Source organism: Epinephelus lanceolatus, chromosome 15 (genome assembly GCF_041903045.1).
Source record: "Epinephelus lanceolatus isolate andai-2023 chromosome 15, ASM4190304v1, whole genome shotgun sequence".
Lineage (NCBI taxonomy): Eukaryota > Metazoa > Chordata > Actinopteri > Perciformes > Serranidae > Epinephelus > Epinephelus lanceolatus.
Genome location: NC_135748.1, coordinates 44,347,059 through 44,371,664, shown reverse-complemented (window position 1 = coordinate 44,371,664; position 24,606 = coordinate 44,347,059). Strand labels below are relative to the sequence as shown.

The 24,606-nt window shown below is 42.4% G+C and overlaps 1 protein-coding gene across 1 annotated transcript in view; it reads right to left on the bottom strand.

Annotated features, from left to right (window-relative positions):
- Window positions 1-1,782: 1,782 nt before the first annotated feature.
- Window positions 1,783-24,606, bottom strand: part of LOC117267159 (uncharacterized) — a 33,760-nt gene continuing 10,936 nt past the window's right edge. Inside the window, exons 2-7 of the mRNA XM_033642868.2 lie at window positions 20,460-20,509; window positions 16,055-16,159; window positions 15,427-15,540; window positions 15,179-15,332; window positions 14,758-14,918; window positions 1,783-14,668 (exon numbers count right to left, since the gene is read on the bottom strand). Coding sequence (XP_033498759.2) covers window positions 2,492-14,668; window positions 14,758-14,918; window positions 15,179-15,332; window positions 15,427-15,540; window positions 16,055-16,159; window positions 20,460-20,509 — 12,761 coding nt within the window. The 3' untranslated portion in view covers window positions 1,783-2,491. The remainder of the gene's footprint in view (window positions 14,669-14,757; window positions 14,919-15,178; window positions 15,333-15,426; window positions 15,541-16,054; window positions 16,160-20,459; window positions 20,510-24,606) is intronic.

Genomic DNA, 24,606 nt, shown 5'->3' with positions numbered 1-24,606 from the left:
ATTCAGGGACTGTCGGACACGTTTGGATGGGAGGCAGTACACAGATGTCTGAGTGAAGTAGAAGTATCAGAGAGCAGAAGTACTCTGTTACAAGTAAAAGTACTGCGTTCATAAAGTTACTCCAGTAGAAGTATAAGAGAGTATGACAGAATGAGGTTTTTATTTATTTATTCATTCATTCTTGTATTTATTTATTTATTTATTTATTTATTATATCCTATGTACTGCCACGCAGCTTGTGAATTTCACCAAGAGATTAATTAACTTTATCCATAAAATCATATTTTACTTGTTGAATATATTTTTAATTATTGATAAATTATAAAATCCAAAGTATGAAAAAGATGTAGTTAAATAAAAAGTAGCCTACAGGAAGTATAAAGACGCAGTACTTGAGTAAATGTACTTGGTTACTTTCTGCCATTATTGTGCTTTTAATTTGAAAGGTAGCTCTGTGTGTGTGTGTGTGTGTGTGTGTGTGTGTGTGTGTGTGTGTGAGACCTGTGATGTGTTCAGGTTAAAGGTCAAATTACCTTAATGAAGTAATTAAACTGTGAATCAATAATCAATAATCAGTGATCATGTTCTCTTCATTAAACACAAACCTTAATTTAATTTAATCTTCAGACACACACACACAGTCAGGTTTAAACTCGGTGTGTGTGTGTGTGTGTGTGTGTGTGTGTGTGTGTGTGTGTCCTGTGAACTGTGTCTCCCTCTGCTGTACAAACCTGTTCATTCCTCCTGTGACCTACCGAGGTGATGACGTCATATTGAGTCTTCTCATGGAAGAATTAAAGCAAAAATACTACATTACAAAAACACTTTGTTACTAGTCAAATTCAAACATCAAAATAAAAATAAAAGTTATGATTTTACAGAATAAGTTAAATAAATGGAATATAATTATTAATATATGTTCATCAGTAAGGTGTAAAAAAAAAATCAGTAAGGTGTAAAATGTGTGACTTTCATTATTATCATTATTATTATTGATATCATTATTATTATTATTATTATTATTATTATTATTATTATTAATGGTTAAGGAGAACCAGTGTGTGTGTGTGTGTGTGTGTGTGTGTGTGTGTGTGCTTAGATCAGGGTTTCCTCTTCGTGTGTGTGAAACCTGATCAACAACATTTATAGACAAACTGGATTTTATCATGTTTTTATATGTTGGCTTGACGTTGTTGGACGGACTTCAGTGGTAAAGTTTAACTGAGATATTTATGGAGTCTGAATTCATAACGATGAAAAGGAAAATGTGCAGTAGATGTTTTTACATTCACATTAATGAGGGATGAGACGTGTTCTCCCAAATCTCACAACACAATAAAGGTTTAGTGTCAGGTGACACAGACGTGACGTCACATGTGATTTAACCTGCTGTCCTCTTCGTGTGGACACGTAACATCTGCAGAGTTTCAGACATGCAACGTCCATCGGAATGATTTTTTTAAATTAATGACAGGAAGTCTCATAAACTGTCCCAGTCTGCCTCAGTTCACCCAACATGGAAATACTCAGGTACTGTGTGTACAGTACTCGTGTAAATGTACTGTTACCTTCCATCAGTGGTGACAGTATCTGTTTATTCACTGAAATCTGACCTGTTTCCAATAACCAACAGAATAAAGAGGATAAAAACAGTGTGTGGCTGAACTGGAGCCAGAGACAGAACTCATCAGCTTCACCTTTACATTTAATCATATTTATTTATTTACTGTGTGTAACTCTGCCAACAGGCGGCATCAGTCATCAAATAAAACCCAGAGGTCATTAACAGCTATTTACACAGCCAGTTTATTAATATTCCTCTTTGTACAGAGATACTGAAAGGCATCCTACCATCCATATATTTTTATCGTAGCAAATGAGGTTTTAAGCAAAAATATTAATACAAATATAGATGCAGCAGCAGCACACGTCATCAGGAGCGTTTCATTTCAGCTTTGCATTGCTATGTTTGTTTCTTCAGCTACAGCAACAAGAATATCTGGTGATACATTATCTGTTGTAGACTGCGCCAAACGAAGGCGCTGTGAAATTACTGTAAACACATTTTGGAATGTCAGTAACATCAACTGATTTTCAGCTCAGATCAAACTTTCTTAAATTAAATGCACTGGTGATTATTGTCTGATAAATAAGAGCACAGGAAGTCGGATCAGTGTCAGACTTTATAAAAAGATACTAGAGTAAAAGTCATGGCTTATTTTAGTTCAGTACCATAAGAAGCAGGATATTTGGTTCATTATCTGCAGTAAGGGCACTCAGTTACACAGCTTATTAACAACTTCATCACATGGTCAGTGTGATTTACATCAATCCGTCTCTTTACAGATCAACAACATGCAACCAGAGGTGAACGCAGACTCAATCTTTACTGTGATTCGTTAATGATCTGTTTTCTGTCTAAGCTCTCCATCAGTCAGAAACCCACCGGCCCCTGATACCGGTCAATAAACACAGTTTATATTGAGTTATTTCACTTGTTGACTCCGTCGAAGAACCTCATTTTCTCCAAGTGCACAGAGTCTCGTAGTCGCTGAACGGATGACGCCGTCTCACCTGAGATGGGCTCCAAGGAACGTGTGATCTGTTTTGTTATAACAATTGTTTCTTTGCTTTCACTTCTTCCACTTGATGTTTCCCGGACTAAACGCCTTTCAAGGACCGTCCTCTTGCCGCCATGTGAATCCTCGACGGTCCACGCTGCCGCTTCATCAGCGTCTGATTGGAGGGGAAGGGCTCCAGCTGATTGGACCTGGAGAGCAGTTAGCAGCTTGGCATGCTGTGCCTCTGGCGTCGCCTGTATGTTTGATGTAATGACATGTATTTTTCCAGATTCCAGTCTGAGGGTGTCCTCGGATGAAGATGAAACTCCGGATGACAGAATGGTGATTTTCTCAGGCAGGTTGGGCTCAACGGAGACAAGCTCAGTCCTTGTGGTGGAAGTAATGATGTTACTGTGCATCTCTCCAAGCACTGTGGCAGCATCAGGGTCCGAGTATTTGACCGTGACTTTGGTTGGAGAAGATAAGGACAGGCCAGCATGCTCACTCGTCATTGCAGAGCTAATGTCAGCGAAGGCATCAGATGACTGGACAGAACAGGTTTGACTTATTTCCTCATCCACTGATTCTCCTGCTGGACTCTTCTTGTCCTTGTGCTCGTCTTTTTCAGGTGTCTTAACAGGTTCTGATGGCGAGGACAGTCCAAACCGGGGGAATTTAAACCAGCCTGTCCTCTCAGGACTTTTGACAGTATCTTGCTTTGTCTCCTCTTTTTTTGTCTCAGACTTTTTTCCACTGGGTTCATCTGTGTCATGAACTTCCTTTGAGGTTTCAAGACTTTCTTCTGGTTTTGGGACATCAAATTCAACATCAATATTCTTGAGGATCTCACCAAATGATGTCAAAGCCTGTTTTGGTGATTTAGTCTCTGCTTTTGACTCAGCCTCCTTTTTCAGCTGATCTTTGCTGTCAGTGTCCACTGGGATATGTTCGTCCTCAGGGACATGTTCATCCACAGGGACATGTTCAGCCTCAGTGGCGGCTCTGGAGAAACTCAGCTTTGGCATCTTAAATGTTGGTAATTTGAATTTACTTGGAGAGGCAAGGCCTGCGCTGTCTGTTTCAGTTTTTGGTGCTTCAGAATCTGCTGCAGCAGCTTTGGACACATCTGTCTTAATGTCAACACTTGGACCTTTGATGGTGACAGTGACATCCTCCTTCAGTTTAGCTCCTTCAGTTTCCGCTGCTTTGTCAGCGGCAAGTGCTTCTACGGTGACATCATAGACAGCACCTCCAAATTTGGGCATTTTCACTGTGGGCATTTTAAACTTTGACGGTGATCCTCCAACATCTTTTGACTTGGCTTCACTCTCAGAAGCTTTAATTTCCACACTTGCTGAAGATTGTTTGACTTCAGGGAGTTTGACCTCGGCTTTAACATCTGGCAGTGTGATGCCTACGTCTCTCTGCGATGTACTTAACTCTTCTGCAGGTCCTTTTGTTTTTGGTAATGCGATGCCAAACTTTGGCAATTTAAACTTGCTTCCTTGTTCATCATGTTCAGCTTCAAACTCCAGAGCTTTCATTTTCATTTCAGGTTGTTTGACTATCACTTCTCCCTCTGGAAGAGAAACATCCACCTGTGCACTGACTGCACCTTCTTTAACATTTGACTTTGACAAAGAAAATCCTGGTAGAGAAAATGTAGTTTTTTTCAGGTTTGCATCGAGTTCAGCAGAATGAGGTTCTTCCACTGAAACGGACCCTGAAGGTCCGTGGACTTCTGCTTTGGCCTCTGGTGATGTCACATCAACTTTGGGTGATTCAAAGTTCACATCAACATCAGGGGCTTTACTGCCTGTCCGTGAAAATGAAAACTTTGGAAATGTCCAGTTCGGTCGTTTCAACTTGGCCTCAACCTCAGTAGTTGGTGCATCTGGTACTGAAATGGCACCTTCAGGTTGTTTGACTTCAACATCAGGCAGTTTGACTTCAGCTTTGGCTTCTGGTAGTGTCACATCTACATCTTTCTTTGATGAACTCAGATCAATTTCAGGTCCTTTAACTTTGGGCATTGAGATGCCAAACTTTGGCATTTTAAACTTGCTTCCTGACCCTTCAATGTCACTTCCTTTAGCTTTCACATCTACAGAAACACCTTCAGTGTCAATGCTGGGTGCAGTAACATCCACTGTAGCTCCATCAACTTGAACATCTGTGTCTACATCAGGTACTCCCACACTGACCTTTGGAGCTCCAAATTTGGGGAATGTGAATGATGGCATCTTAAGTTTGGCCGGTGATCCATCAACATCACCAGTTTGACCTTCAATCTCAGGAGATTTGAGGGCAGAGGGTTGTTTCATTTTGACGTCAGGTAGTTTGACTTCAGCTTTGGCTTCTGGTAGTGTCACATCTACATCTTTCTTTGATAAGCTCAGATCCATTTCAGGCCCCTTAACTTTGGGCATTGAGATGCCAAACTTTGGCATTTTAAACTTCCTTTCCTGCCCCTCTAATTCTATGTCACCTTCTGACAGCTTAAGCTCCACCTCAGGTTGTTTGACTTCGACATCAGGCAGTTTGACTTCAGCTTTGGCTTCTGGTAGTGTCACATCTACATCTTTCTTGGATAAGCTCAGATCCATTTCAGGTCCTTTAACTTTGGGCATTGAGATGCCAAACTTTGGCATTTTAAATTTGCTTCCTGACCCTTCAACATCACTTCCTTTAGCTTTCACATCTACAGAAACACCTTCAGTGTCAATGCTGGGTGCACTAACATCCACTGTAGCTCCATCAACTTGAACATCTGTGTCTACATCAGGTACTTCCACACTGACCTTTGGAGCTCCAAATTTGGGGAATGTGAATGATGGCATCTTAAATTTTGATGGTGATCCTTCTTTACCCTTTCCTGATACCTTGATCTCAGGAGATTTCATTTCCACTTCAGGTTGTTTGATTTCAACTTCAGGCAGTTTGACTTCAGCTTTGGCTTCTGGTAGTGTCACGTCTACATCTTTCTTTGATAAGCTCAGATCGATTTCAGGTCTTTTGATTTGAGGTCCAGAAAAACCGAGACTTGGCAGTTTAAACTTGCCTCCTTTTCCTTCATGCTCAATTCCTGTAGTTTTAATATCTATTGAGGGGCCTTCAATGTCAACACTGGGTGCTGCAATGTCAACTGTAAGAACTTCCTCAGGAATGTTGATGTCAGCTCCTTCAAATTTGACATTTTTGTCGGGTACATCTACAGTGGCACTTGGAGTACTAACTCCAAATTTGGGTAGTTTGAATGTAGGCATCTTAAATTTTGATGGTGATCCTTCTTTACCCTTTGCTGATACCTTGATCTCAGGAGCTTTGATTTCCACTTCAGGTTCTTTGATCTCGACATCTGGTAGTTGAACTTCAGCTTTGGCTTCTGGTAGTGTCACATCTACATCTTTCTTTGATAAGCTCAGATCCATTTCAGGCCCCTTAACTTTGGGCATTGAGATGCCAAACTTTGGCATTTTAAACTTGCTTTCCTGCCCCTCTAATTCTACGTCACCTTCTGGCAGCTTAAGCTCCACCTCAGGTTGTTTGACTTTGACATCAGGCAGTTTGACCTCAGCTTTGGCTTCTGGTAGTGTCACGTCTACATCTTTCTTTGATAAGCTCAGATCCATTTCAGGTCCTTTAACTTTGGGCATTGAGATGCCAAACTTTGGCATTTTAAACTTGCTTCCTGACCCTTCAATGTCACTTCCTTTAGCTTTCACATCTACAGAAACACCTTCAGTGTCAGTGCTGGGTGCAGTAACATCCACTGTAGCTCCATCAACTTGAACATCTGTGTCTACATCAGGTACTTCCACACTGACCTTTGGAGCTCCAAATTTGGGGAATGTGAATGATGGCATCTTAAATTTTGATGGTGATCCTTCTTTACCCTTTGCTGATACCTTGATCTCAGGAGATTTAATTTCCACTTCAGGTTGTTTGACTTCAACATCAGGCAGTTTGACTTCAGCTTTGGCTTCTGGTAGTGTCACGTCTGCATCTTTCTTTGATAAGCTTAGATCCATTTCAGGTCCTTTGACTTTGGGCATTGAGATGCCAAACTTTGGCATTTTAAATTTGCTTCCTGACCCTTCAATGTCACTTCCTTTAGCTTTCACATCTACAGAAACACCTTCAGTGTCAATGCTGGGTGCAGTAACATCCACTGTAGCTCCATCAACTTGAACATCTGTGTCTACATCAGGTACTCCCACACTGACCTTTGGAGCTCCAAATTTAGGGAATGTGAATGATGGCATCTTAAGTTTGGCCGGTGATCCATCAACATCACCAGTTTGACCTTCAATCTCAGGAGATTTGATTTCCACTGTGGCAGAGGGTTGTTTCATTTTGACGTCAGGTAGTTTGACTTCAGCTTTGGCTTCTGGTAGTGTCACATCTACATCTTTCTTTGATAAGCTCAGATCCATTTCAGGCCCCTTAACTTTGGGCATTGAGATGCCAAACTTTGGCATTTTAAACTTCCTTTCCTGTCCCTCTAATTCTACGTCACCTTCTGGCAGCTTAAGCTCCACCTCAGGTTGTTTGACTTCGACATCAGGCAGTTTGACTTCAGCTTTGGCTTCTGGTAGTGTCACATCTACATCTTTCTTTGATAAGCTCAGATCCATTTCAGGTCCTTTGACTTTGGGCATTGAGATGCCAAACTTTGGCATTTTAAACTTGCTTCCTGACCCTTCAACATCACTTCCTTTAGCTTTCACATCTACAGAAACACCTTCAGTGTCAATGCTGGGTGCACTAACATCCACTGTAGCTCCATCAACTTGAACATCTGTGTCTACATCAGGTACTCCCACACTGACCTTTGGAGCTCCAAATTTGGGGAATGTGAATGATGGCATCTTAAATTTTGATGGTGATCCTTCTTTACCCTTTGCTGATACCTTGATCTCAGGAGATTTAATTTCCACTTCAGGTTGTTTGATTTCAACTTCAGGCAGTTTGACTTCAGCTTTGGCTTCTGGTAGTGTCACGTCTACATCTTTCTTTGATAAGCTCAGATCGATTTCAGGTCTTTTGATTTGAGGTCCAGAAAAACCGAGACTTGGCAGTTTAAACTTGCCTCCTTTTCCTTCATGCTCAATTCCTGTAGTTTTAATATCTGTTGAGGGGCCTTCAATGTCAACACTGGGTGCTGCAATGTCAACTGTAAGAACTTCCTCAGGAATGTTGATGTCAGCTCCTTCGATTTTAATGTCTTTGTCGGGTACATCTACAGTGGCACTTGGAGTACTAACTCCAAATTTGGGTAGTTTGAATGTTGGCAATTTAAATTTTGATGGTGATCCTTCCTTACCCTTTCCTGATACCTTGATCTCAGGAGCTTTGATTTCCACTTCAGGTTCTTTGACCTCGACATCTGGTAGTTGAACTTCAGCTTTGGCTTCTGGTAGTGTCACATCTACATCTTTCTTTGATAAGCTCAAATCCATTTCAGGCCCCTTAACTTTGGGCAATGAGATGCCAAACTTTGGCATTTTAAACTTGCTTTCCTGCCCCACTAATTCTACGTCACCTTCTGGCAGCTTAAGCTCCACCTCAGGTTGTTTGACTTCAACATCAGGCAGTTTGACCTCAGCTTTGGCTTCTGGTAGTGTCACGTCTACATCTTTCTTTGATAAGCTCAAATCAAATTCAGGCCCCATAATTTTGGGCATTGAGATGCCAAACTTTGGCATTCTATACTTGCTTCCATCAACTTCTGCCTCTAATTCTGGTATGTTCATATCCACTTCCCCTTTTTTCACTTCCACTTTGCTCTCTGGAATTGCAACTTTCACGTCCTGAAGACTAGCATCCATTTCAGGGACATTAACACTTGGTTTTGAAAAAGAAAATCTGGGCAATGAAAACCTGGATTTTTTCAGTTTTGCATCTACCTCAGCACCCGGCTGTTGATCTATCACAACACTGCCTGAAGGCATTGTGACTTCAACCCCTGGCAGATGGACCTCTGCTTTAACTTCTGGTACACTGACATCTGCTTGTGGCACAGATATGTGCATGTCTGTGCCATCAATTTTGAGTTTTTTGTCTATATCAGGTACTTCAGCGCTGACATTTGGAGTGGCAGATCCTAATTTGGGAAATTTGAATGTTGGCAGTTTAAATTTTGAAGGTGATCCTTTCACATTGCCTAATTGAGCTTCAATCTCAGGAGCTGTAATTTCCACTTTAGCAGAAGGTTCTTCAAGTTCAACATCAGGAAGACTGACCTCAGCTTTTGCTTCTGGTAGGGCGATGTCTGCATCTTTCTTTGATAAGCTAAAATCAATGTCAGTTCCTTTTACTGTTGGCATTGAGATTCCAAACTTTGGGATTTTTAACTTGTGCCCTTGCCCATCAAGTTCACCTTCAGACTGGAAGGCTTTAATTTCTAGTTCAGGGTGTTTAACCTCCATCTTTGCTTCTGGCACTGAAACATCTACTTTTCCAAGGTTAACATCAATTGCAGATCCTTCTGGGAGTTCAACCTCAGGCTTGGCCTCAGGTAATTTGATATCTTTCTTTGGTAAGCTTAAATCAATCTCAGGCCCTTGTACCTTTGGCAATGATATTCCAAATTTTGGCACCTTGAACTTGCTTTCTTTCCCCTCACCTTCAGTTCCTTTCATTTTTACATCAAGTGATGGGCCATCAATATCAACATTCTGTGCTGCAATATCAACTGTTTCTCCATCTTTAGGAATTTTAAACCTAGCCCCTTCAACTTTTATGTCTTTGTCCATTTCAGGTACCTCTGCACTGATGTTTGGAGTGGCAGCTCCAAATTTAGGAAACTTAAATGATGGCAGTTTAAATTTTGATGGCAATCCTTCCACGTGACCCAGCTGAGCTTCAATCTCAGGAGCTCTAATTTCCACTTTAGCAGACGGTTCTTTCAGTTCAACATCAGGAAGTTTGACTTCAGCTTTAGCCTCTGGTAGTGTCACATCGACATCTTTTTTGGAGAAGCTTAAATCAATTTCAGGTCCTTTTACCTTTGGCATTGTGATTCCAAACTTTGGCATTTTAAACTTGCTTCCTTGCCCATCAATTTCTGCTTCACACCCTGGTGGTTTCATATCAACACCAATGTCCGGAGCGTCTGGGAGTTCAACCTCAGCTTTAGCCTCTGGAATTGTCACATCAACATCTTTTTTGGAGAAACTTAAATCAATTTCAGGCCCTTTTACTTTTGGCATTGTGATTCCAAACTTCCGCACTTGTAACTTGCCTCCATGCCCTTCACGTCCAACATCATCAGGTTTTCTAACCTTCACCTTTGCTTCCGGAATCAAAACTTCTGCTTGTCCAAGATTGGCATCGATTTTCGGGGGTTCTGGGATTTTGATCTCTGCTTTAGTCCCTGGTAATATGACATCTGTGTCTTTCTTTGATAGGCTTAAATCTATGTCAGACCCTTTGACTTTAGGCATAGAGAAACTAAAATTTGGCATTTTGAATTTTGAAGGTGATCCTTCTGTGCCCCTAGCTACATTTTCAATCTCAGGAGCTTTAATTTCTACTTTAGCATGAGCGTCTTTAAGTTCAACATCAGGGAGGTTGACATCTGCCTTGGCTTCTGGTAGGGTGACATCTCCATCTTTCTTTGAGAAGCCTAGATGAAATTCAGGACCTTTCACTTTTGGCATCGACATTCCAAACTTTGGCATCTTGAACTTGCTTCCTTCAACTTCAACTTCAGTCTGCAAAGGTTTAATTTCCAGCTCAGGTTTTTCAACATTAGCCTTTACCTCTGGAATGGAAACATCTGCGTTTCCAAGATTAATATCAGTTTTAGGGGCTTCTGGGAGTTTGACCTCAGCTTTAGCCTCTGGCAGTGTGACATCAACATCTTTCTTTGATAAGCTTAAATCAAATTCAGGCCCTTTTAATTTGGGCATTTTAATTCCAAGCTTTGGCATCTTGAACTTTCCCCCCTGTCCATCAAGTTCACCTTCAGTCTGCAAGAACTGCTTTTCCATGTCCGGTTTTTTAACCTCCACAGTAGCCTCTGGAACTGAAACATCTACTTTCCCAAGATCCACCTTTGGAAATTTGGCATCAGCTTTAGCCTCTGGTAATGTGACATCTCCATCTTTCTTTGATAGGTTTAAATCAAACTCAGGCCCTTTGATTTTTGGCATTTTGATTCCAAACTTTGGCATTTTAAACTTCTCACCATGTCCATCCATCTCTGCTTCTGGTGGTTTTATCTCCACAGCGAGTTTATGGTCTTCTGGAAGTTTTATTTCAGCTTTAGCCTCTGGAATTGAAACATCTACTTTCCCAAGATTGACCTCTGGAAGTTGGACATCAGTTTTGGCCTCTGGTAACGTGACATCTACATCTTTCTTTGAAAGGCTCAAATCAATTTTAGGTCCTTTCACTTTTGGCATGGATAAACCAAGATGTGGCATTTTAAATTTGCTTCCTTTTCCATCCTGTTCAGTTCTTTCAGTTTTCATATCTATGGAAGCTCCGTCGATGTCAATGCTGGGTGCTGTAATGTGAACTGCAGACCCCTCGTCAGGGATATTAATACCTGCTCCATCGATTCTGACACCTTTGTCCGTATCAGGTGGTTCTGCAGAAATGTTTGGAGTTACAATTCCAAATTTTGGTAGTTTGAATGTTGGCATCTTAAATTTTGTTGGTGATCCTTCTGTACCTTTTGTTGCAACATGTATTTCAGGAGCTTTGACTTTCACCTTCACAGAGGGTTCTTTTAGTTCAACTCCAGGGACATCTACTTCAGCTTTGGCTTCTGGCAATGTCCCATCTCCATCTTTCTTTGATAAGCCAAAGTGAATTTCAGGTCCTTTTACTTTTGGCATTGACACTCCCAACTTTGACATTTTAAACTTGCTTCCTTGACCATCAAGTTCAACTTCACTTTGCAGAGGTTTTATTTCTAATTCAGGCTTTTTGACTTCAATTTTTCCCATTGGAAGAGAAACATCTGCTTTGCCCAGACTGACATCAACTTCAGGAGCTTCAGGAGATTTTACTTCAGCTGTGGCTTCCAGCGGTGTCACATCTCCATCTTTCTTCGATAAGCCAAAGTGAATTTCAGGTCCTTTTACTTTTGGCATTGAGATTCCAAACTTTGGCACTTGGAACTTGCCTCCATGTCCTTCAAGTTCAATGTTAGTCTGCAAGGTTTGGACTTTCACTTCAGGTTTTCTAACCTCCACCTTTGCTTCTGGAATCAAAACCTCTGCTTTTCCAAGACTGGCATCAATTTTAGGGGTTTCTGGGAGTTTGAGCTCAGCTTTAGCCTCCGGCAGTGTGACATTAACATCTTTCTTTGATGAGCTAAAATCAAATTCAGGCCCTTTCACTTTTGGAATTTTTACAACAAATTTGGGTATTTTGAACTTTCCTCCCTGTCCATCAAGTTCGCCTTCAGTCCTCAGAGGTTGGATTTTCAGCTCAGGTTTTTCAATCTCCATCTTTTGCTCTGGAATGGAAACATCTACGTTTCCAAGAGTAACGTCAGTCTTGGGGGCTTCTGGTAGTTTGATCTCAGCTTTAGCCTCTGGCAGTGTGACATCAACATCTTTCTTTGATAAGCTTAAATCAAATTCAGGCCCTTTTAATTTGGGCATTTTAATTCCAAGCTTTGGCATCTTGAACTTTCTTCCATGTCCATCGAGTTCACCCTCAGTCTGCCATGGTTTGATTTCCAGTTCAGGTTTTTCAACCTCCATCTTTTGCTCTGGAAGAGACAAATTTATTTTTCCAAGAGAAACGTCAACCTCAGGAATGTCTGTGAGTTCAGTCTCAGCTTTAGCCTCCAGTAGTGAGATGTCTACATCTTTTTTTGACAAGCTTAAATCTATTTTCGGTCCTATCACCTTTGGCATACTGATAGTTGGCATTTTAAACCTCCCATCCTTTTCTGTTTCTGCCCCATCAATAGTCATATCCATACCTGCATCAGGCATAGTCACACTGATGTTTGGAGTCACTGCTTCAAATTTTGGAAGTTTGAATTTGTGCTCCTCAGCTTCAGCGTCTTTAATTTCATCCCTGATCTCCGGAAAGGAGAGATCACATTTTGGGCCTGCAGCATGAAGATTATCACCAAGACCCGTAAGCTTTATGCCAGCATCCTTTTTGGCTGGTGAACCATCTACTGAATCAATGTATTCAATGCCCTCAATTTCAGGTATCCTGACATCTGATATGACTCCTCCCATCTTGTTCCCTGTTTCAGTCTTTGACACCTTTACTTCTTGGAAGAAAATCGTCCTTTCTCCTTTCACGTTGTCAACTTTTTGCTCAGAGATAGTTTGTTTAGGCAAGTCAATTCCAATGTCAGGGATTCTTATGTCTGGTTTTGCAATCCCAAAGCGAGGCATTGTCATCTTCTTTGATTTGAATGTAACTGCAGATTCATACTCGGACTTGATGTCCTCTGTGCCTTGTGTCTGAAGAGTAGCGACTTCACATGCACTTTCTTTTCCAGGTATTACGATATGTTCTCGTTTATAAACCTCTCCATCGCCTTGCTTTGGCTCAGTTTTGTATTTCTTTTCAGGTTTGTTCAAATCTACGCGGGTCTCAATCAGAAGCTCCTCTGAAGATAAATCAGTAGGTGTGATCTTTGGTAGGTTGACTGATGTCTTGGAGATTTCTGGAGAGGCAGCTACATCGAACTTACTGAAGTGTGTCTCATGTTTTGTTTTCGTGGGTGTTTTCACTGATATTCTTTGTGCATTTGCATCTATCACAGTAATTTCTTCAGGAATAGGAACTCCACTCGTGTCAACCTTAGGCAGCTTAAATCCAGGCAGTTTTGAAACTGCCTCTTTCACGCTGTCAACATCAATGGACAGTTGTACAGTTTCAGCCTGAACGTCTTCATAATTTCCAGTATAACCAGCCTTTGGCTCTTTAATTCTTTTGGCTGTGGGCTTCGTAAATTTGTCCTCCATACCTGGAATCTCAATGTCTTCACGTTTGGGAAGTTTTGTTCTGGAACGACTGCTTTTTGACAGTCGCTCATAAGGATCTTCTTTCACCTCTGTGCCCTCAGCTGTAACCTGCTCAATCTCAGTTGTGCCTTCTTCAACGTTTACATTATTCTTTGGTATTATTTCCTCAGTGTCAAGGTCGCAAAAGCCGATTTTAGGCAGTTTGAATGTTGGACCTATCTTTGTTTCTTGTTTCTGCTTCATGTCTTTGTCTTTGCCTTTCTGTGGAGATTTTTGTATCAATAGAACATCAGATATTTCAAGTTCCACCTTTAGTGCACTCGTTTCCATCTGTGTCGTCCCTGATTTGGTGGGGATTATCCTTGAACTGTCACTGCTGTTTATTTGGGTGCTGCCATCAAGTGCTAGTTGATCTCCCTGTGGTCGTGTTTGTGAATCCAAACTTGGGATGACATCTGATTTTTCATTTCCAGGTTGGTCTGCTATTTCAATACTTGCCCCCAGTGTTTTCAGCCTCTTTGGTGATGATTTGGCTTTTGCATCTTTCTTGTGCGATTTATCCTTCCCCAGAATTTTCAATTTTAATTCGGACCGTTCTTTCTTCTTTTTCTTCCCGTCGGGGGATTTAATACCGGACGGGCTTTCTTGACCCGCCAGAGCCGCAGTTAGATCTGCTGTTTTCACAGTGCTGTCTATATCGATGAGCTCCACCTTGTGTTGAACAGTTTGAGGTTCGGTCAGTTTTTGATCGGTTTGCTCACGTCTTAAGTCTTCAGCATAGATTTGAAGTGTTTCTCCTGAGGGGCTTTCAAGGCACTCAGGTGAAATCATCTGCGTTGTTGTAGGTGCATCTGTGTCCTGGTCTTCGGATGAACTAATTCGTCCTCTCTTTGTCAGAGCAGAAAGCTTCACTTTATGCTTCTTCTTGCCTTTGAGAGCATCCTGAGATTTTATAGGTGACTCTGTGTCGCTTGTTGTTGGGCTAAGCTCGAGTTTTCGCTGCTCATCAGCCTCTGAGGAGCTGTGAGACCTTGTAAAGCGGGACTTCCGTCCTTTCCCAAAGGAGGGAAACTTAGGCCATGAAATGCGGGCATCACCACGCCTTTTGGTTTTTCCTTGCTCCCTCATCTCTGGTGCGTAGATGTCTTCCTCCTGTTTGAGCAAAAGAAAAAATGAAATGTGAGTCTTAGCCTGAAGACGACCCATCATCACAAAGAGTCTGACAACATGAAAATAGTTACAGGGATGACGTCAGACTCGATGGTTGGTTCAGTCTCTGTGATGTTGGGTTTGCGTTTCAAGCAGAGCTTCACTTTGTACGCCTGAGCGTGCTCCAGGATCTGGATGGCATCCTCGTATGACACGTTGTCAAAATACACAGTAGCGCTCAGAATCTGATCACCTGCATTTAAACAAGAGCAAACTATTTCAGGGGATTTCACTGTTTCAATGTGTGATAACGATTCAGTAAAATGGAAACAGCAGATACAGTAAGAGAGGTCATCAGTGAAGGTGATGACACTTCCAAAGTTAGAAAATATGCGGCACAAGATTTCAAAGTACGACGGATGTTTGAATGTATGCCGCTCATTAGCTTCATTAATCTCCCCTTTCTCAGTCATATTGGTTTTTGTTGTAGTAATATAATAGTTTGTCATTTACCTTCTTTGAGTTTGAGACTTTTTGAGGCAGGTGACTCTGGTACGACTTCCTTAATAAAGATTCCCTCTCTCCCTCCTCCACCATAAACCAGACCCTCCGCACATCCGTCTTTGGCTGTTTTCACGATCAGCCCGGACTCGGGACTATGGACTTCCTGTGAACACATCCATCAGATCATTTTACCTCCAGGCTGTGTTGATCTCTGCTGCAGAGATTCAGTACAGAGACGAGAAGGTGGAACGTCTCACCTTCAGTTTACTCATCTTTGGAGTGGAGCGCTTTTCAAACATGGACCCAAGCCCAGACTTCTTAGTTTTCCTTCCACTCCCACTTATGTAGTGTGGGTCATGCTCCTCTTCACACTAACAGGAAAACAGAAAAAATGATCAGACTGAAAAAGAAAAATACTGAATAAAGTACTGAATAAAACCCTGCAGCAGTCTGAGAGATTCAGTCTGATTTAAACATTAGTAGGTCTGAACCCAACATCTTTGTTTTACATTCAAAGCTTCTATTGAGGTTTTTGAATAAAGCCTTTTTATGATGTCATCGCAATAAAATAACAAAAATTGTTGTATGAAATATATATGTGTAGAAATATAAAAGTGATTCATTGGACTGAATCAGTCTTCTTTCAGTTTAAATGAATGAATGTAATTTAAGCTAAAACAGGATTGTGTTGATGCTGTCACACAGTCTGTTTCCATGACAACAGAGAAAACCGATTTATATAAATCCCTGTAAACATGTTAGTGTGAGTGAATACAGTCAATCAGACCCAAACTGGCCGAGGTGCTCTGAGCATGCTCCACAGTTTCCGTCCCGGGCTTTGACCTGTGTGTGTGTGTGTGTGTGTGTGTGTGTGTGTGTTGGTACCTCTTTGTCACTGTCGGTGTATTTCTCAGTTTCAGGATACTCCTCAACAGGGGACGATCCCTGAGGCCGCGGTCTCTCTGTGAACTGAGATGGCTCGTCACATGTCTGCGTGGACATGAAGGTCAGTTAAAACAGTCACATCATTTTAAAGAGATATGATGACACTTTGAGTCAGATATTTTTCAGCCACCTGAAACACAGTTTGAATTTTAAACTGGTGTTTCTGCAGTGTGGGGAAACCTGGATGATAAACGATGTGATGACACCTTGCTGTGCCAAAGACAGCACTGACTGTCTGTTTGGTGTTTAACAGTTGATGGACGGCAGCATTGGCCGATCTGTCCGTTCAACAACAGAGCAAAATATGTCAAAAATAATTTCATTTATTCTCATGTTATTCAGTTCAGAGATTAATTAATTAAATAACTTCAGGCTTCATAATTTATTTCTGCGGTATGTGGCCCACTGAAATCTCAATATCACTATCCTCATTCAGATTAAGAAGTTACAAATTATATTCAGCCACAAAATAAGTCTGAAAAGCTGCAAATCAGAACGGAAGTACAGAGAGTTGTTGACTAGAGATGATACACCGTCTCATGGTGGTCTCATGGTGGCACAACTCTCTGTGCTTCTGATCTGTAACGTTGACAGGAAGTGGCCACCATGAGACAGCGTATCATCTCTAGTCAACAACTCTCTGTGCTTCTGATCTGTAACGCTGACAGGAAGTGACCGCCATGAGACGGCGTATCATCTCTAGTCAACAACTCTCTGTGCTTCTGATCTGTAACGTTGACAGGAAGTGACCACCATGAGACGGCGCATCATCTCTAGTCAACAACTCTCTGTGCTTCTGATCTGTAACGCTGACAGGAAGTGACCGCCATGAGACGGCGTATCATCTCTAGTCAACAACTCTCTGTGCTTCTGATCTGTAACGTTGACAGGAAGTGACCACCATGAGACGGCGCATCATCTCTAGTCAACGACTCTCTGTGCTTCTGATCTGTAACGTCGACAGGAAGTGACCGCCATGAGACGGCTCATGGTGGTCACTTCCTGTGCACCGCCAGGTTTGACAATAGTTGTTTGTTCCAGCTCATCTTGTCATGAATCTTTGGTCTGAACTGACCTTCGCACTCAGACTGTAGAGACCTGCTGTTTTATTAATGCTGTGAATGTCAGACACAGAACCTTTAATGCTAACATAGCATGCTAACATGTAAACCTCAGAATGCTACCATGATACACCGTCTCATGGTGGTCACTTCCTGTCAACGTTACAGATCAGAAGCACAGAGAGTTGTTGACTAATGATACACCGTCTCATGGTGGTCACTTCCTGTCGACGTTACAGATCAGAAGCACAGAGAGTCGTTGACTAGAGATGATACACCGTCTCATGGTGGTCACTTCCTGTCAACGTTACAGATCAGAAGCACAGAGAGTCGTTGACTAGAGATGATACGCCGTCTCATGGTGGTCACTTCCTGTCGACGTTACAGATCAGAAGCACAGAGAGCCGTTGACTAGAGATGATACACCGTCTCATGGCGGTCACTTCCTGTCGACGTTACAGATCAGAAGCACAGAGAGTCGTTGACTAGAGATGTTACTCCGTCTCATGGTGGTCACTTCCTGTCAACGTTACAGATCAGAAGCACAGAGAGTTGTTGACTAATGATACACCGTCTCATGGTGGTCACTTCCTGTCGACGTTACAGATCAGAAGCACAGAAAGTCGTTGACTAGAGATGATACGCCGTCTCATGGCGGTCACTTCCTGTTGACGTTACAGATCAGAAGCACAGAGAGTCGTTGACTAGAGATGATGCGCCGTCTCATGGTGGCCACTTCCTGTCGACGTTACAGATCAGAAGCACAGAGAGCCGTTGACTAGAGATGATGCGCCGTCTCATGGTGGTCACTTCCTGTCGACGTTACAGATCAGAAGCACAGAGAGTCGTTGACTAGAGATGTTACTCCGTTTCATGGCGGTCACTTCCTGTCGATGTTACAGATCAGAAGCACAGAGAGTTGTTGACTAGAGATGTTACTCCGTCTCATGGTGGTCACTTCCTGTGCACCGCCAGGTTTGACAGTAGTTGTTTGTTCCAGCTCATCTTGTCATGAATCTTTGGTCTGAACTGACCTTCGCACTCAGACTGTAGAGACCTGCTGTTTTATTAATGCTGTGAATGTCAGACACAGAACCTTTAATGCTAACATAGCATGCTAACATGTAAACCTCAGAATGCTACCATGATACACCGTCTCATGGCGGTCACTTCCTGTCGACGTTACAGATCAGAAGCACAGAGAGTCGTTGACTAGAGATGATGCGCCGTCTCATGGTGGTCACTTCCTGTCGACGTTACAGATCAGAAGCACAGAGAGCCGTTGACTAGAGATGATGCGCCGTCTCATGGCGGTCACTTCCTGTCGACGTTACAGATCAGAAGCACAGAGAGTCGTTGACTAGAGATGTTACTCCGTCTCATGGTGGTCACTTCCTGTCAACGTTACAGATCAGAAGCACAGAGAGTTGTTGACTAATGATACACCGTCTCATGGTGGTCACTTCCTGTCAACGTTACAGATCAGAAGCACAGAAAGTCGTTGACTAGAGATGATACGCCGTCTCATGGCGGTCACTTCCTGTTGACGTTACAGATCAGAAGCACAGAGAGTCGTTGACTAGAGATGATGCGCCGTCTCATGGTGGCCACTTCCTGTCGACGTTACAGATCAGAAGCACAGAGAGCCGTTGACTAGAGATGATGCGCCGTCTCATGGTGGTCACTTCCTGTCGACGTTACAGATCAGAAGCACAGAAAGTCGTTGACTAGAGATGATACGCCGTCTCATGGCGGTCACTTCCTGTTGACGTTACAGATCAGAAGCACAGAGAGTCGTTGACTAGAGATGATGCGCCGTCTCATGGTGGCCACTTCCTGTCGACGTTACAGATCAGAAGCACAGAGAGCCGTTGACTAGAGATGATGCGCCGTCTCATGGTGGTCACTTCCTGTCGACGTTACAGATCAGAAGCACAGAGAGTCGTTGACTAGAGATGATGCGCCGTCTCATGGTGGTCACTTCCTGTCGACGTTACAGATCAGAAGCACAGAGAGTCGTTGACTAGAGATGTTACTCCGTTTCATGGCGGTCACTTCCTGTCGATGTTACAGATCAGAAGCACAGAGAGTTGTTGACTAGAGATGTTACTCCGTCTCATGGTGGTCACTTCCTGTGCACCGCCAGGTTTGACAGTAGTTGTTTGTTCCAGCTCATCTTGTCATGAATCTTTGGTCTGAACTGACCTTCGCACTCAGACTGTAGAGACCTGCTGTTTTATTAATGCTGTGAATATCAGACACAGAACCTTTAATGCTAACATAGCATGCTAACATGTAAACCTCAGAATGCTACCATGATACACCGTCTCATGGCGGTCACTTCCTGTCGACGTTACAGATCAGAAGCACAGAGAGTCGTTGACTAGAGATGATGCGCCGTCTCATGGCGGTCACTTCCTGTCGACGTTACAGATCAGAAGCACAGAGAGTCGATGACTAGAGATGATGCGCCGTCTCATGGCGGTCACTTCCTGTCGACGTTACAGATCAGAAGCACAGAGAGTCGTTGACTAGAGATGATACACCATCTCATGGCGGTCACTTCCTGTCGACGTTACAGATCAGAAGCACAGAGAGTCGTTGACTAGAGATGATGCGCCGTCTCATGGCGGTCACTTCCTGTCGACGTTACAGATCAGAAGCACAGAGAGTTGTTGACTAGAGATGTTACTCTGTCTCATGGTGGTCACTTCCTGTGCACCGCCAGGTTTGACAGTAGTTGTTTGTTCCAGCTCATCTTGTCATGAATCTTTGGTCTGAACTGACCTTCACACTCAGACTGTAGAGACCTGCTGTTTTATTAATGCTGTGAATGTCAGACACAGAACCTTTAATGCTAACATAGCATGCTAACATGTAAACCTCAGAATGCTAGCATGCAAAGTTAATGTAACTTTAGTCCTCTATTTTTCTGAATTGTTTCACAGGTCTTTATCTCGTTATCATCACCTGATGTTGATCAGGAACAAACATGGAGTCTGTTCACAGAGCAGTTCAACCATTCTTCACATCATATCAGTAATTTAAGCTATCAGCTGAACAGTTTTGAAGCAGGACCTTTGATCCAGCATCAGAGGAAGGTGTGCCACGTTCAGGAGGCCACAGCTGATTTATTTTAATGTGTCAGACACATGTGGGTCGGTATGAGCTGGATCAGGGCCAAAGACAGCTGAGGCTAAGCTAACTGAAGCTAAAACAGAAACTTTTGGTGTCTGATGAAGAACTGAACCAGAAAGACGAGTACTAAAACATGAGTCACTCACTGAATCGTCCTCTGTGCCGGGCTCTGGTGCTCTCAGCCTCCGACCAGCTCCTGTTCACAAGAAAACAGACACACATTAAAATCTGACACGACGTCTGCTCACAGATTCATCTCACGTTTGGTTGTATAAATGAAAGGATGCAGAAAACGTCAGTGCACAGAAACGTTGGTGAAGCTCAAATGTTTTTCAGCAGTAAGCTGAGACCTGAGTCCTGACTGTTGTTGTGAGGCTCAGAGATACTGGAGCCGATGATGAGACTATTTCCAGTTCTTCCCGGCAGTATATCCTTCGGGGAGCCGCTGCCTCCTTCATCTGCTAAGTGATCCGCTGTATTGATCCACAGATAAGACTGCAGGTCTGCCTCCAAACGAATGTGGTTAGTCAGATTATTGCTATGATCTGATCTCTGACCTCTATCTGATTAAAATCCCATTTAAACTTCATTCAGGACTTTTTAATGTGACTTTCATGTAATCAGGTTTCCTGCTCAGAGATGAACTGCAGTTCTTAGTGGATCAGATGTTTCTCAGATTATTAAGGTTGTATAAATCATGATGTGTTTGTGTCTGTCCTCCATGTTCTCTGAGGTTTCAGCTCCTCATTGGCCAATAAATTCATCAATCAGCCAATGGTTAGTTGTCTATGACGTGTCTTTATCAGCAAATCGGATTGCCAGGCTGGTCACGCCTCCGGGATACTACCAGCTGATAGACACGTCATGACACATGTCAGATGACGCTTCTGAAGAAGACTGAAGTGACAGTCGAAACATGTCAAGGTAAACTACATCTCCTTAAAAACTCATTGTCTGAAAAAAAGAAACTTTCTACACAGAGGTCTGTGATGTTTGGATCTAATCAGCATTTTTCTCCTCAAGTATTTTGAAAGGTTTTGATGGAGGTTTTGATGCTGTTTAACTTTCTGTGAATTTATCTGAAAACAAACTTTTTTCTGATGTGAAACGTTTTGTGGTTAAACATTCATCTAAAATAAATGAGTTAAATTTTAATGAGCTGATGTAACAAACAGACAGTAACATACATCCTGTAGCAGCAGCAGAGTTTCTCAGCTGACCCCACCCTCTGTCCTAATGTACATCATGTGTCGGTGCATTAACAGACTCTGAAAGCTTCCTGCTGCATCAGAAGGTGGCGCTGCTTCAAGGCCTAACCCTAACCCAACCCGCTCTGATACTGACATTAAAAACCTGAGACACAACCTGTGCCGTCACTGCAGACACATAAAGATCACCAGGATCAGAAACTGACAGAGCACTCTGAACACACCACGATCCAGATGTGTTACAAAATATAATAATCAGGTCTGTAGAGCTGCTGGCACCATCATCACCATCATCATTATTACCATCATCATCATCATCATCATCATCATCCTTCTCCATCAGACCAGACAGAAATGATTTCTGTGTCAGAGAACTCACCTCCCTGCTGCTGCTGCTGCTGTGTTTGACGTCTGAAATAAAGCGAGGAGTAAAAACAGTTGTGCAGTTCGTCTGACTGACTGACGTGATTTGTTCAGTCTCACATGGACGAAGGAGGCGGGACACTTTTAGGCTGCGGTCATACCATGTCTGAACTTGTGTCACTCCCAAACTGGATTAAGTCCTGGTGTTGACTTTGGTTTCACAGACTTTGCACAACATATTTACATTTACATGAATCTGTCATTAATAAATATCACGCCCCCTGAAATGTTTTTGAATTATTACTGAAGGAGAAGAACGGCTGAAAAACTCCTCAGTTACTCGCAGTTTACTTTATAAAAAACAACAAAAACAAAAAAAACTCAGTTTTTGATTTATATATTATAAACACCTGTGATGAATTCACAAAAATAATCAAAGATAACGAACACATCCACAAAACACACTAAAACCCCCTAATCACCATCTTCATCATTATTGCTAGCAGCTGAGGTTAGCATTTAGCTTTAAAGCACAGTACAGACTCACAGAATCTAAAGCGTGGCAGTCAACTCGTAGGGTCCGAACTTACACTCGCCACAACGCAGCACAACCATCACTGTTAGTTTGAGACTGACACCGTCGTTATTTTCACAGCCAGCGCCCTCATTGTGTGAATCATAAATGTATTTGAGTTCATCTGTGCACCTGTGGGTGTGTAGGTGTTAAAATGAGGTGTGGTCATTGCTGGCGTGTTGTTATGTTGAAGCAACAGAGAGTGACTGATCCACAGACCAGAAACCTGTTCTGAAGTCTGAAGTCCAACTGCTTCACTATTTTCCTGCTGTTTAAAGAGCTCATTATTCAGACACTGAGATGATCGAACACAGACTGGGTCATAACACACACACTCTGATCTGATTACAGGTGGATTAAATAATCCGTCATTAAAGAGGAAAATATTTATGACATTCGGTAAAATGTGAACGTAGCAGAGACCAGAGCAGAGCTGCAGAGAGATACTGTACATGTTTCAGTTTTATAGTTCTGTTATTTGCAGCAGTGATGCTGTGTAAGATGTGAACGTAGCAGAGACCAATACAGAGCTGTAGGGAGACGCTGTGCACATTTGCACTTGAGGAGCAGCGTAACTTCAGATTATTTCAGAAGCTAAAAGTTTTGTTTCCTCTAGTTTATTTATAACGACAGGTTTTAGTTTGGTTATTTGCTGCGGTGATGCTGTTTAAAATCAAGAGATCAAATTTTGAGTGCAGAACTTGTGACAAAGTATTACTGTGTTGTTTAATAGCTACTTTTAATTCAGTAAAATATTTGAGTCCTTCGTCCACCTCAGCCGACTGAAGACATGTTGACTTTAAACTTCAGTCCCCAAAACTGACAGATGTGTTAAACATGATTCTTGAGCTGCAAACAGGAGACGGAGCGTTAGGACGTTTATCAGCCGTGACACACGGATTAGAGGAGAAACGCCAAGAAACACGAAGTAGTTTGACATTGAAATATTGAGGAGGAAAGAAAAGGTGTGGAGATACTGAATAAACATCTCATAAGAAGTTCTTCACGAGTTTCTGAGGATGTTTTATTTTTTTAAACAACCTGTTTTGATACTGTGATTACAGCTACAAGAGTAGACTCATCTGTCAGGTGTCACGTGTCATGTTTTCAGGTGTTTTCAGCTCGTCTGCAGCTGTAGCAGTGGATCACAGTGTGGATGTGTGCAGGGATCTTTGTGCAGGATTCAGGCCCTGCTCAGACAGACTGACAGACTGATGATGTATCTCTGGCGTTATTTGGGCGGATGTCCAGTATTCCTGCACCAACCGCTGGCACCCAACATGCACAAACTCCTTTCTCAAATATTTGTCATGTGGGCGCTGCAGAGGTCTGATAACAAACTGTGAGTGCTGACCAGAGCCGTCAGGTTCAGGCCACACAGTCGACCTGTTGTTTGATTATCACAGATCAGATGTGTGAATATTGTGACATAAAGCTGCTGCCTGATGTTTTAATGTGACTTCAGTGAGGATATTCTGCAGATATAAAAAACAGTTAATGCTGTGGATCATGATGCTGATTCATGTTTTGGGTGCAGCTGCAGTTGTTTGGATTTGGGTGTGGCTCGTCCTTCAGACTGAGGCTTTAAACTGCTGCGACTGTCCGTAAACGATCCTGCGACATCTCATCTGCTGGCTCTGAGTCAGATCACAGGATCTTAGACAAACTGGGACATTAAAACGTAATTCAGTTTCAGTTTGGTGTCCTCAGCTCATCTCTTACATAACCAGTTTGTGTTTCCTGTTGAGGAGCACCTGGTCTAAAGTCATGCAGCTCGTTATTTGGACTGTGCTGGTTTTTCAGTTTCAGTCAGACAGGAGTTCCTTTCACTGCAGGAGCGTTAGTTTGGATCAGATTATAATCAGATTAAAGTAAGAGCAGAATTAGATTTTCTGGATGGATTATATGAACATGGGACAGCAGAGGCACATGCTTTCAATCTGTTGATCTGCTGCGACTCTGACACACAGTTTGATCACAGCTCTGAATCCTGATCTATCTGACTGTTTTACTACACCAACATGTAATCAGCTGAAAACACAGACCTCAGGTCAGCGGTCTCCCCCCACACTGAACCCTGCCAGATTAGCTCATCAAGCCTGAAACGCCAAGTCGCTTTAATGCTCATCATTCAGTCAGAGTTAATTT